This window comes from Brassica napus, chromosome A5 (genome assembly GCF_020379485.1).
Source record: "Brassica napus cultivar Da-Ae chromosome A5, Da-Ae, whole genome shotgun sequence".
NCBI lineage: Eukaryota > Viridiplantae > Streptophyta > Magnoliopsida > Brassicales > Brassicaceae > Brassica > Brassica napus.
Genome location: NC_063438.1, coordinates 6,323,223 through 6,337,392, shown reverse-complemented (window position 1 = coordinate 6,337,392; position 14,170 = coordinate 6,323,223). Strand labels below are relative to the sequence as shown.

At 34.2% G+C, this 14,170-nt stretch overlaps 2 protein-coding genes across 5 annotated transcripts; one reads left to right on the top strand and one right to left on the bottom strand.

Annotated features, from left to right (window-relative positions):
- Nucleotides 1-3,591: 3,591 nt before the first annotated feature.
- Nucleotides 3,592-7,108, top strand: LOC106451276 (tyrosine-protein phosphatase DSP2). 2 transcript variants are annotated; one of them, XM_013893181.3, is made up of 6 exons: nt 3,599-4,147; nt 4,243-4,336; nt 4,521-4,616; nt 6,267-6,324; nt 6,429-6,472; nt 6,572-7,108. In XM_013893181.3, exons 1-6 carry the CDS (start codon nt 3,849-3,851, stop codon nt 6,755-6,757), a joined length of 777 nt encoding a protein of 258 aa, XP_013748635.2. In that variant the 5' UTR covers nt 3,599-3,848; the 3' UTR covers nt 6,758-7,108. The 2 variants fall into 2 exon arrangements, with proteins under 2 accessions (XP_013748636.2, XP_013748635.2); XM_013893182.3 differs by lacking the exon at nt 4,521-4,616 and having other exon boundaries at nt 3,592-4,147.
- Nucleotides 7,109-7,586: 478 nt separating this feature from the next.
- Nucleotides 7,587-11,207, bottom strand: BNAA05G10680D. 3 transcript variants are annotated; one of them, XM_013893179.3, is made up of 10 exons: nt 11,083-11,207; nt 10,729-10,849; nt 10,010-10,148; nt 9,661-9,924; nt 9,446-9,593; nt 8,422-9,363; nt 8,113-8,351; nt 7,948-8,021; nt 7,759-7,864; nt 7,587-7,651 (listed from the first exon to the last, which is right to left on the bottom strand). In XM_013893179.3, the coding sequence occupies exons 2-10, from the start codon at nt 10,782-10,784 to the stop codon at nt 7,616-7,618; spliced, it is 2,004 nt and encodes a 667-aa protein (XP_013748633.2). In that variant the 5' UTR covers nt 10,785-10,849; nt 11,083-11,207; the 3' UTR covers nt 7,587-7,615. The 3 variants fall into 3 exon arrangements, with proteins under 3 accessions (XP_013748633.2, XP_022575020.2, XP_048636713.1); XM_022719299.2 differs by lacking the exon at nt 10,010-10,148 and having other exon boundaries at nt 11,083-11,205; XM_048780756.1 differs by lacking the exon at nt 10,010-10,148 and having other exon boundaries at nt 10,729-11,192.
- Nucleotides 11,208-14,170: the final 2,963 nt, after the last annotated feature.

Below are 14,170 nucleotides of genomic sequence, written 5' to 3'. Positions count from 1 at the left end.
CTTAAAATATTTTAAATCTTATTTTAAAGTTTTATTTAATTTTATGTGTAAAATTTAAAATCTGTAAACAAAATTAAAAATGTTTATGATATATAATTTTTTTAAGGATTAAAACAATAAACAGGAAAATATTTATAAATTATAACAAAGGTGGTGTGTGATTGTAGGAACCAAAATGCAAATAAAAATATGAAACTTCAAATTTGAAGTTTTGAATAGTGAAACTTCAAATATAGAGTTTCACTTTTCAAAATTTCAAATTTGAAGTTTTGAAGTTTTTTTTTTTGAGAGCAAAAAATTTCATATTTGAAGTTATAGAATGTCTTTTGGAGATGCTCTAAAGATGTGAGGTTAAAATGGCCCAAAGACTACATAATTTACACCAATATTCAGTTGCATGACTACAAGTTTATCGAAGCAGCAGCGGAACTAATGTTAAATACGTAAACTGCGAATTAACACAAGAGTTAGTTATAACAAAATAATAAATTCAAAAATTAGGGTTTGACAGTACATTCTTGACACGGTGAGCTCTTTACGGTATGTGGAGCCCAGCTCAGCTCGGGGCGCAATAACCTTTTCCATATCTGAAGAATATTCCACAGAATGTGCCTTTTCAATTTCCCATTAGTTTTTTCATTTCATTTATTTCATTTTGATTTTTATTGTTATGTATTTATTTTTTGAGCGAAACGACGAAAAAGAAACCGAATTATACTAATGTTTCTCCTCATTTCCAACATTTGTCTCTAATTGGTCTTCTAAATATAACAAAACTTGTTGGCAAAAAAGTATAACAATAATCTAAATCAACTTTCTATCTTCGTCACCGGTAAACTATACCCTCTCTGTTTTTTTTTAAATAAATCGTTTTACAAAAAAATTTATGTTCTAAATATACGACGTTTTCGGTTTTCTGTATAAAATTTATTAACATTTAATGTTATATGACCAATGATAATATACTTTTTATTTTATTATAAGTTAATTTGTGGTTATGTAAATAATTAATGATGTTTTTGTTTAGAAAATATAAAAAATTAATGATTTCTTAATCTATGTGTACAATTCTTAAACGACTTATATTAAAAAACGGAAAGAATATTTTTTAATTTTAATTTACATTTATTAGCTCATTATGGTCAAATTCAGTTGTTAAATAGCAAAAGATTCTCTAATTATTATAGTATATTTCTGTATATATTAAGAAATTGTTTGGCATTAGTTCCAGTTTTTTTTCTTTTTTGACAGCGGCTTTCTTTCCATTTATGTTGTAGAAGAAATAACGTGACGTGGATGACAAATGACTCAGATAACTACTCAATACAATATTATCTCAACATTGAAGTTGAAACACATTCGATCGCTGACTGAACCCAACCAGAAGTTTATAGTTTCGGAGTTTGAACTTTTGTTTACATACAATGTTGCAGGTTGCAGCAGGCTGTCAAAGTTTGATTAATAAGTTATTGTGCTTGTCCATTATATACGAACACATGAACATTGATCTAATATTGTTACAAATTTAGTAAGGGATATAATGTAAGGTATGTAAACAAAGAAAACTGCACAAACTCTTTTGAGCACAACTTTTTGATTGGTCATGAGAGTTCGTTCAGTCTTCTATAGATGTCTTGTTGCTTTACAATCTACATGAACTACTTCAAATAGTAGGAACATTTCATAATTAATTTTTAGCTTTTGTTATTATAATAATTCGGTTTGTAGTAATTTACATATCGTAATTATTCTTTATATATATTGTCTTTACACACACATTACTAGAGGTAATAATACTGATACAACTAAATTACAGACGATCGGTTATTTTCAATATATATTACATTTCATTTATGCAAAACAATACTCTCTCCGTTCCCGAAAGTAAGATGTTTTAGATTTTTTTTTGTTCCACAAAGATAGATTTTCTATATGTTTAAGGTACATTTTTATATTTTTAAGATACATTAAATAAAAACATTTGAATTGATTAAATTTTATTGGTAAAAAGTTAATGGAAAGTGTATAATAAAGTAAAAAAAATTAAATTATAAATATTTATTAAATTCTTAATACGCATGAACACTTTAGAAAATCTTACTTTCGGAAACAGAGAGAATAGTAAACTAGGGGTGGAAAAAAGTGGAATCCGAATACTGACCCAAAACCGAACCAAGAAAAAATAGATCCAAACCAAACTAAATTCAATATATATATTTAAATAGATTTTGCTTAAAAACTCAGAAAACATACCGAAGTTAAATCCAAACCGATTAAGTACTTAAAAATACTCAAATTTTCATTGATATCTAAAATGAGTATCTAAAACATGTATTAAGTACTTCAAATGAGTTAAAATACGAATACAATCTAAAACATGTATTAAGCACCTAAAATGAGTTAAAACATAAATATGTAACTTATATACTCAATTAATGTATATAGTATCTATCACAGATTTTCAAATTTATATGTTGTTCTAATTTTTTTTCTTTTGGATCTTTGAGGTTTTTAACTAATTTTAGAATTTTAATATACTTTTAGATAACAAAAACAAGTACACAAACCTAAACTTAACCCCAGTTATTGTGTATAAGTACCCGAATAGTGCTTAAATGTATGCTCTAATAATCCGAAACTTGAACAAACTCAAATAAAAATTAATGGGTACCCAAACGCTAGACTTTAAAATAGTGACACTGGCTACTAACATCTATGCATAATTAAACTATAACATGAAATGATTGTAATTTGGAAATGTAAAAATACATGAATCAAAAGTCATTAATCTATCATAACTATTTTATGTAAAAGAATATACTGAGAGATAGTATATGTTTTTTTTCAACTGACATAGTATATGTTAATTTGGAAAAATAGACAGCTATGCATCTGATAAAATATACAGCTGGTACTATATAATGTAACTTAAAACGGATATATACATAAAGTAAAAGATAAAAATTAGCGCTAATAAATAAATAAAACATTTAAAAATAGTTTGATAAGAAATAACGGTATAAAATAATAGTAATATCGTTTTCGGTGCTCTAGTTAATTCTTTCTATTGTATAAAATAAATGATACATCTTTACTCTTTAATCCTTACCGTTTAATGTGTTACCACTATATATTTAAACGAGGTATCCATTGAGGAGATTGATAGAAGCAATAAAATACTGACATGATCAGGTCGGGTCCTATTAGAACTGACCTAGATACGTCCGCGAACCATTACCACAACATCCCTTTTTTATTACATTTTATTGCAAATTTAATTGTATAATGTCTCACTGTATACGTTTTCTTTTGTCAAAGATTCACAGTATATAAAAATATACATATGTTATTGTCAGCAATTTAATGCGTTATCGAGTAAGATAATATAGTATTTATTAAAATGTACACACGAAAATTCAACTTAACTTGTTAAACGATTTTGTCATATTATCTATCTCCAAATAAAAAATGTAGAACTTTACTATACAGTGCGTATGCTTTTTCACTTGAAAAAGTAATGTTAAATATTTACATCATGCATTAATATTTTTAAAACATAATTAATTGGAAAAAAAACGTAAGTCTCATTCATCATCTCCTACAAAGATTTCTTAACTTTTTCTTATTCTCTCAAATAAAAAGTCACAACCTAAGTTTCTATCTCTCTACAAACAATGGCGTGTCTATATAAAGCAACAAGGTCGTCGATCCATAACGACCATCTCCATTACTTCTCCATTAACCAACCAACCAAGAAATCACAAAAGACAATTTAAAGAGAGATCTTGACCTGATTCAAACACTTTTGAGAGAACTAATCTCCGATCAAGAACTCTTTCTTTTTGAGGATGAAACTAATTGAGAAGACGATGAACAAGTTTACCAAAGCTGAGGAGGAAGAAGATGATGGAAGCGAGGTCTTTCAGTCGATCGAAGTAGCTAAGGTTGACCAGAGCAACGTATCTCCGCCGCCGCCATTGGCTGATGCTTTTGCTACACCATTGGTAGAGGTTTCCGCCGCGGGCGAGGAACTTAACTTGATTCCTCCGTTGAACTTCGCGATGGTCGACAACGGTATCTTCCGGTCTGGATTCCCGGACGTGTCTAACTTCTCATTCCTCAAGACTCTTGGTCTTCGCTCAATCATGTAAGCATTTAGATTAGTTGAGTGTATCTTCTATATAGAAAACATCAGAATTGCTGATTTTTAGGGTTTTTGTCTTTTTATTGTTTGTGTGAAAGATCTTTGTGTCCAGATGCGTATCCAGAGAACAACATGCAGTTCCTCAAATCTAATGGAATTAAGCTATTTCAGTTTGGCATTAAAGGCTACAAGGTTTGTGTCTCCTTTTGCTTATTTTATTTTATTTTAAATTGGCACTTTCTTGCTACTAAATGTCCATTTATATTTGCTTGATCATTGTCTTGCTTTGTTATTCTAATTTTTCGGCTTTTAATTGTTGTATAAACCCTGAATATTGAAGAGGAAATGAAAATTTGTATCTTAAAAAAATGTGCAGTGTCCCCCAGGATTAGAGAACGAGGTTTGGTTGCATCTTTGGAACTCTAAGTGTCAGAAAGAGGGTTCCTATACAAATGCAAATTCGAAAACTTCGGTATTAATCTGAGTACTATATGGAAGATGGTTTCTAATCACAATTTGAATTGATTAATGCTGCTTAAATGTTCTTTAAGCTTGTCTCATCACTTAGTTTCATGTTTACATCAGAGTGGTCATTATCTTTGTCATGTTACTTATGATTTAGACTAGAAAAATGGCATTTCATGTGTGGATTTTTGTCTTGGAACCTTTTTTAAGAGATTATTATAATCCATATCTCTTATTATATATGACCTTCCAAGAAAAGCGTACACCAATCTTTAATGTTTTTTTCCGAAGGATGCTTTCTTGGCTCCGTCCCTAACCATTTACTTCATGGTCCCACTGTTTGTGTCTTCTTGCCTTACATGACTTATACCACCACTTGGTTCTTTATAAACTTGTATATATAAAAAAAATTGATAATGGGCTGCGTCAAGAAAATGCTGAGCTGCTTGATACAATTGTTGTCAGAGATCCACTACTCGAAAGTGTTTACTTTCTTTTGTGTGTTTCTATTGATACGGTTTTCTTGGTTCATGTTAGTTGCGCGTGCACTTTGCACGCATGAATGGTATCTTATGTAATCTTGAGAAAAAGAACGAAAAAAGTGTTTCTTGAGGCAGCACAAGTTGTAGTTGAAGTAGACAATATACCTCAAGCTTTTTGGTTTTGGTGGTGAAAACTAGGAGAAAGTGACTTGGGAAAAATTTGTTAATGGTTAAAATTATCCACTTATCAACTGGTGGTAGGTATGTATCTAACCAAAGTTGGAAGTGTGAAAGTGATTGTTTAGTTTATTGAATACCTACCTACCTGAGGTTGATCTACTCTATGTTTTTGTGTGGCTTATCTTTGGGTAAAATGACTTAATTTTCGTTTCAGGGAAATGTTGGTAAAGGGAGGTAGTAACAAAAAAAACTTGAGAGTAGAGTCGTTAACTAGGTTCCTTTGTCGTAACTTTTTACATTCCGAGCGCAGCCATAAGAAGCAATCATACATGCTACTTTGTTGAAACAAACTTGTGATGGGGCGGAAGGTTTTGTTATTTTTATCTAGACCATCTTTATAAACTGATATTAAATATACTTGTGGCAATATGATGTTGTCGTACTCTCTCTCCCACAAACTCAGCCTTGTGTTTAAATTAAGCTTTTAGACTAATAATTAGGTAAAGTGGCTATTTCTCGTATTATATCGTTGGAGTGATTTGGCTAGATGGGTACTGGATATTCTACATTCACATATTTTCTTTGTTGCGTTTCTCTTGTTACAATCTTTTTATTGACTAAGATTCATTCCATATGTTGGGTGTGACAACTCTCTAGCTAGCTAGTCTTCATAAGAAATAATTTTCGTTTTCATAATTGGTTGCTTTTGATGGACCCTCGATGATCTCGTGCGTATCTTTGGCTGTGCATGCCTAACTTTTAATATATGAAGACATAATGTATATATACTCCACAGCTCTTTTACAATACTACTCTATGGAATAGCCAAACCAGTCCTGCTTTCTGTCAGTTTAAGTCTAGAAGAACGAATTAATATAGCCGACATTTCATTATAATTTGGATAATTCTATGGCTTATGTGTAAGGCTTGGCTTATTAGACTAATGACTTTCTAAGGTACTGATAGTGTGAAATATATTTTCCTCATTTTTACAGGAACCATTTGTAAATATCCCAGATCATAAAATCCGTGAAGCACTTAAAGTCCTTCTCGGTACGAATCATAAAAAGCCCTAAAAGATATACTGAAGTAAAAAAAAACATGTCTTTTTTTTAATTTGTATCTAAACATTTTGTCATCTTATTTTAACTTTTCAGACGAGAAGAACCATCCACTTCTGATTCATTGCAACCGAGGAAAGGTATGTAAAATTTTGAAAAGCAAGCTATATCTCCTTAGAGACTATCATATCTTCGTTTTTTTACTCAAAACATTGGTTTATTGATGATTGATTGTGCAGCATCGGACAGGGTGTCTTGTTGGGTGCATGAGGAAACTCCAGAAATGGTGCTTGACATCAATATTCGACGAGTACCAGCGATTTGCAGCGGCTAAAGCTAGAGTTTCAGATCAAAGGTTCATGGAGTTATTCGATGTTTCGAACTTCAAGCAGATACCAATGTCTTTCTCTTGCTCCAGTAGCTAGGTAGAAGCATCAGCAGCAAAAAACAACAACAACAACGTCTTTAGGTTTGATTGATCAATCAAATCGGTCAGTATACTCTTGAGCCATTTTCGTATTTATTCATATATAGTGGAATAAACAAAAGCAGGAGAGCAATCATGAGTAACAGGAGGAATATTACCAGCATTCTTCTTGTTTTTGTCTTTGTTTCTCTTTTCTCCTTATTCAGTCAATAACTATAATAATTGGAAGAAGAAAGAATAGATTCCTTTTCTTTTGATTCTTTTGTATGCTAATAATGTAATGTATCAATATGTACTCAGTGTAAGCATTCAGCAAGATAAATATAATTATAGATATATTTTATATAAACTGAAAATGTTCACTAATATATAAGTACGAAAGTCTTGAGTTAACGAGCTTAATTTTTGTTTTTCATCGAGATCATAAAGCTCGTGTAAAAGATAGCGTGGAATTATGACCCATGATCGTATGACTGGTTCAGACATTAGTCTCAGAAAACATTTGTTTTGACTAAAATTTTAAAGAGCTAATATTCACAATTTATGGCTTTTAAAATTGAAAGAAAATTATTAAAATTAACTTTAAAATATTTATAGTTATTAAGACCAGTCATATGTTAACGACCAGAGTTACAAATAAAATCCGAGTAAAGGTGTTCAAATGTTTCCTTTCATTCCTAACTATATACATTAGTAAGTAGTATGTATATATACATCATCCTTTGGCTGATTAGGGACTCATGTTTTCCGGCAACAAAAATATTCACGTGGAAAGTAAAACCTATCTATATACACACTGACAACCTACCATTCCCCTTTTTTTTAAAAAAAAGAATCAAGACTCTGGTGTTGACTTCTATGCAAGGTGCAACTTCCTTCTCGTATCATCTCCCTGCCCAAATAATCAAAACCGGCGTGAGAAACGCAGCTAAGAAGCCAAAATGAATTTCTATTGAAAAAAAAGAAGATGAAAACTTATGGCATGGAGAGAAAACTCACTGTACGTTGATGGTTCTTAGACCTGTCATGTTCTGAGTCTTTAGACTCTGCTCTCGACGCTCGTCCACGTAGTCTCTTGATAAAGTCTTGTATGTGGTTATATATACTGCAAATTCAAAACCATAATAAGCACACATGTATAAATGGCAAAGCGTCTATAGTGTGTGTGTGTGTGAGAAACTACTTTACCTAAGCCGATGTTTGTTACAGGCAGCAAAGAAGGCTACAAATCCGTTTAATATGCTCCTGACAGCACGAAAAACCTGAAAGTTTTGAATCCAGACAAAAGAAACATTTAGAAATTGTAAAGATTTAGATTCTCTTTATTGTACTGTACATGCATTGTTTACTCACATGAGAGAAGAGATCGTTCCAAAGCGTACGCCACATGGAGACTTCATAAGTCTTCACAGCCGCTTGAGAATCAGATGCAAACTGCACTAAGCTGCTCATGTACCGCCACAAGTCTCCGAGAACATCGAATACGTACGAGAAGGATAAAGCTAAACCGTTGGACAATGCAGCAACCACCCTGATCGGTGCATATAGCACTTCCCATAAGATCCAAAACAGAGGCAGCAACACAGTATTTACTGCAAAAGCATAGAAAAAAATTAGGATATTGATTACGTGATGCTGAAGCCAACGGTTTATTTCACTTACTGATGTTCAAAACTACTGACACGACCAACCAAATAGGCAAAAGCACCACTTCCACCACATCACCAACGAGGTTGCAACCAGACTCGACCACTATCCAAACCACCGAGACCAAACTCAACACCGTCTCCGCAAGCGAGTTCCACAGCGGCAGGAGCAAACCAAGAACCTCCAAAAGAGGATTAGCCAGAGGCATCACGAGCAAAGAGACGAACGACTGCATCCCACGCGCCATCGTCAGACCCCACCTGACGGCTTTCTGAACGTTGTGGAGAAACAGCATCGTCCCCAAGTACTTTATCCTCGACACCATGTCCCACGTTTCGACCCAGTCAAAGAGCGGTCCGCAGAGACGCGACGCGGTGGCTTTGAGGACGGGGACGTTCTTGTAGAGGTCGTAGAAGCCGATCACGACGGTGATGACTGATATCATCACGTAGAGCGCTCTGGCGAGAAGACACATCCAGGGACGGTAGAGATGGCAAAGGCAAGGGTAAGACTGAAGGAACAGGACCCAAGAAGGGAGATTAGCTTCGAGTAGAGTGAGCAAGCGTATGTCTGACATTATAACCTCTCGGAGTTTGAAGGGGAGGTCACGGTCGCCAAACCTAACGAGAACTAGGACGTCTTTGTACTGTGTTGCTTCGATGATGGTCTCATCACCATCAGGGACATGGCTTTCCCAGTGGTCGAACGAGTTGTCTTTTCTTCTGGGTGTTTCCTCCATATAGTCAAGTTCAACTCCGTTTGTGATTGCTTTACTTACTCTTCTTCTCTTGTATGGTCCAGTGAGAGGCGGTGTGTGGGGATCATTTTCATCATAATCTGCAATAGAGTGGTCAACGCTGAAGACACTTCTCGAACAGCAAGGAGAGTCAGTTTCCACTTCATCATCAACAGGAGAAGTTTTTGGGAAATCCACTGAAGCGTCATGAAAAACATCTCCTGAAAACGTTACAGTACCGTATAAGCCTATTTGAGATAGAGAACAATTGTAATAAGATACCTTTATGAAAACTGATAATACCTTTAGATGGATCAAGATATTCCCTCAAGCAAGGCCTTTCAGATTTTGATCCAGAGAACCATTGAAACATATTTGTTGCAGCTTCATCGATACTCTCAAACTCCCACCTTCGCATCATCTTAGCTTCTATAGCAAGAGAAGTGTCTGTCTGCATAAATATATAAGAAACGATGTCAATCTGACCAAAGCAGTGAACAAGTGCAAGGAGGAGTTACCTGTAGCTCATTCAAGTAACTGATACCCCTCACATTGGCCCATTCAACTTCAAAGACGATGAAACCGTAGAAGGTCTCGTCTAGTTTCTTTGCAGGTAATTTCTTGTTAGAAAACGTCGTGGCATCGATCAAGGAGAACCATTTCTTAAGGTTATCCGTTTTCTTATTGTTCTCTTTAGGCTTCTTCTCCTCCTCATCCTCATCCTCCTGGTTCTGCTTTTTCTTCTCCTCGCGACCTTTGTTTGCAAAAGGGGAGCGTCTATACTGCAAAAAAAAAAAGAAAGAGATAAAGGTCACTTCATCATATCTTTCATCAAAGAGAAATGTAAATGAGGCATCTTGTTACAACATTTGTAACCACTATCTGCCACAAGTGAGCAGATCGGATGCCAGGATTAGACCATGGCTGGTTGTCCACGAATATGTACATCTTTTTACTTTTATTCCCCAGGAAAATGCTGAGGTCTGAAATATATGATTGCATGTCTCTGAAACCAAAATAAAGAAAAAAAACATAACCAGATAAGCAGAGAACAACAGGCGAATAAGATATGACAGTATATAGCTTAGTTTAAAAAAAATTGAGTAGCTATGATCAGGTTAAGAGCACAATCAACTTCACAAGGGAGATGTTTAAAGACAATAACACGAAGAATTGATACTACTTTCAGACTCATGAAAGAAACATAAAAAGCCAGGTATCAGAAATCTACAGGACACTCAGTTATAATTTAAAATCAAGATATGAAAAGAAAGAAAGAAAGGAAAAAAATATGTAAAACTTTATTGTAATTATTACCAGAACCAAAACAAAACAAAACAAAACATGTTCTGTCTGGAAGGAGGACACAACAATGGCTGAAACAGGACCTTGTAATAAATTATAAGCAACACACAGAACAGGGAAACTTATATTGTCCTTTTGAAACAAAAAAGATCGTAATATAAATACATGATCATCGACATGAAGCTGCAGAGAATCAATTATTGATCTTTTGAAATTAGTAAAAAAAATCGAAATTCAAACAATTAAGAGAAGAAAGTGATCAAAGATAGAAAGAAAGTTACCCGATCTGGAGACTCGTCAATGGGAAAACACATTTTGTTTCTTCACCATTCCCCATCTTTAACACCCGATTGATTGCACTCTAATCTCTCCGATTAAACATCAAAATTGATCTCAAAATCACTGAAAGAGATAGAGAGAGAGACATAGCTCAAATTGATTAGAATCGAATCAAAACCGGCCACCGGCTAATAATAGCAACCGGAGAAATCTAAACGACCATGAATGTAGCGACAATCGCAAAGAAAGTAAACGAATAAGAAGAAAAAAAGAAACAGAGGTTTGTGTCGGAGAGAATCAGCAAATAGAGAATTTGAATTTGTGAGGAGGAGGAGAAAGAGAGAGTTTGGGTTTACTTGGAATGGAAGAGAAGGGTAAAATGGTAAATTGATAGCCGAAGAAGACGGAGATGAGAAGGAGGTTTATGGGCGCCGAGGGGTCGTCGGTTTTTATCTCACACCGCACCGGAGCACGTTGATTAGAGAGAAACAGAGAGAGCTTATGGGAATAAATAAATAAACGCGTGGATAAGGTCCTTCCGTGGCTAGCGCGTGTTAGTTTTTACTTTCTACAAATTACATGAAGTTCCGTTAAGATTTGATTTCTCACAAATTTATCCTTTCTAATGGATCTCTTCTTTTTTGGTCCTACAAATAATGGATTTTTTTTTTTTAGAATTAAGTGGAAATAGAAAGACTATCGTTGTCGAATCTCAAGGTTTTTATGATCATGTTTTTTGTACATTGGGAAATAAATGCAAAAGAAAAGATTAACTATCTATGTGCGTTGAATCTCAGGATATATTTTTCAGGATTATTATATTGGAAATTACATGAAGAAATAAAGACACAAAATCAGGTGTCTACAATTGAGAATTACGCATGTCAGAGGTGATTGTGATATGACATTCTTGAAGCAACCGTTTTTGGCTAAATAAAATCTCTTCTTTTTTTTTTCTAAGGTAAATATCATTTAGAAAATGAACGTTGAGGTTACAAGATGTTGTTAAATAAGTTGTAAGATCGCTATGATTGATTACACGGCAAAAAAGTTTAAAAACATGTAATCAAATGACTATCGAAGCTGAAACCGTTCTGCTTGGAGACGAATATGACAACATATACGATACAATCTTGAAAAGTTGGATGAAAGGTCGAATCGAAATGGACAAGAATAGAGAGACCCGAAGACTAGAGATCGAAGAACACAATGCTAGCAAGAAGTTGTTTCAATCTACAACCTGAACAATTACCTTTCTCAGAGAAACATAGTCAAACCCGCTCAAGGACTGCCCTCAAAGTCCGGGATAGGTAAGATCTGAACCTAATTTCGGCAAAGACGGAACAACATGTACCACATGTGCTTAATAGTGCTCAACTCACCCAATCGCACAGCCGGTTAAGGGTAAGGGTGCAGCATCACCACCTCCCGGGTCTTACTTCCTCCTCCAGCCACAAGGTGCGACCCCAAGCTCCATGCAATCAAAGAATCTCCACAGCCTCACTTGATTAAACCTACAAATCAATTACAGACTCACAAGCAACGCCAATCAACACAAAAGTGGAAAAATAAGAGCTAATTAAAGCATCATTCATAGCAGATCACCTAGCTTGACTCTATGAGGAAGCAACTCAACAACGAAGTTTGAGGTCCCGGGACCCCTAGCTCAGCAGAGCATACCCAGATTACCTTGGATCGAGATGGCAAGAAACGACGTTTGGGGCCACCCCGTCGAAGTAACATAGATGTTGGGAGAGGAGAGACGTTCACCGGTGGAGAGAAGCAGCAGAGCGCCGGCCTAGTCGCTAGAAAAGCCAAGACACTACACAACCATCTCGGAATGAAACTGAAGCCGGAGCTACAAATTCGCAGACGACCACTAGCAGAACAGAGACTCATCACCAACGGAAACCTCAACGAAAAAGAAGATGGACTATGTGGGAGAATCGATCGCGGGCCCTCTCGCAGTGCCTAATGGCACCGGAGAGGAGGGGCGGAGATGAAAGTTGAAGACGACGAGTGATAGGTTTCGAGAGAAAATAATTGGGACACGTTTGATTGCTAAATAAAATCTAGAAAATATTCTTTATTTAAGTTGCAAGATACATCAATATTCCACGCCGGATGTTAATTCGTTTAATTGAATTGCATGCATACTTAGAATCTTGTTTTCGTAAAATGTTTTCTTCATTATATGATATTTACAGTTTAGCAAAAAAAAAAAAAGAATTGCATGCCAATAACAATAAAAAAAGTAAAAAAAAACCGGGGGAAGGAGTCGACTGAACATCTCAGCCATTGGCGGAAATTTCCCCCGCATCCGATCCCCAATTCTTGTTCACCCCGGCATACTGGAAATAAGTCATGAACACAATATCGTACATAATAAAACTGAAGTTTGATTTTTATTTTTAAATATATACTAGTGTACACTTTCATGTAATATAGTACAATACTCGTACGTAAAAAACTGCATATGACATATTCTTAACGAGTTAGGTTTCTTGACGAGTTAATGTCTCGAAATATAGCATGAATTCTAAGGAGTTATATTCAACTAAGAGTTTCAAATGATTTGTATTAAAATGACAGATACATTGTTATTTAAACGACTTTTTTAAAAAAATATTTTAAACTCCAGTATTATTGAACTTGTCATTTTAACAAATATATTGAAATCCATTTTTATTGAACAAAATTTAAATTAAAGATTTTAGAGTGTTTTAAATGTTTTTAGGGTGTTTTAAATAGGTTTCTTAGTTATAAAAATAAAAAATTCAAATCCCATAATTTTCGATGAGATTTTAAAGTTCTTTAACGAAAATCACACTAAATTCTAATTTTTACTTAAAATCATTTTAAAACTCACTAAAATCAAATCACTTTTAATTTCAGATTCAATACACCCCTTGAGAAATATACTATTTTTTGTATGTTAACAAAATGTTCTACACATCATGTTAATATATATATATATATATATATATATATATTATTTTTTCTTATTTTGCATATCTCTTACTTAATTTTAATGGATAACTACCGTATATATTCTTCACATAAAAACCCTCGTACAAATTCACATTTATACCCAAACCCTGAAACGAATTATCAGATCAAATGGTATAATGGACAATTTAGCTAAGGAACTTCATATCTAATGGATCAGTGGTGAAGCCACGTTGATTACTAAGGTCTAAGGGTGCACATGCACCCAGTGTATTTTAAATATTTAACATTTTACACTAGAAACATACGATGCAGCTGGTTAATTTGGTTATGGTGCACCCATGATTTTCTAACAACCTGAGTTCAATACCCCCTAGACTATTTTTATTAGTAATTTTGCACCCAGTTATAAAAAAGTCTAGCTTCGCCCCTATGCATGGTGTTTGGTACTTTTGGAGATCGGTTGATTTGAAAACATTAACATTATCCTTCCTG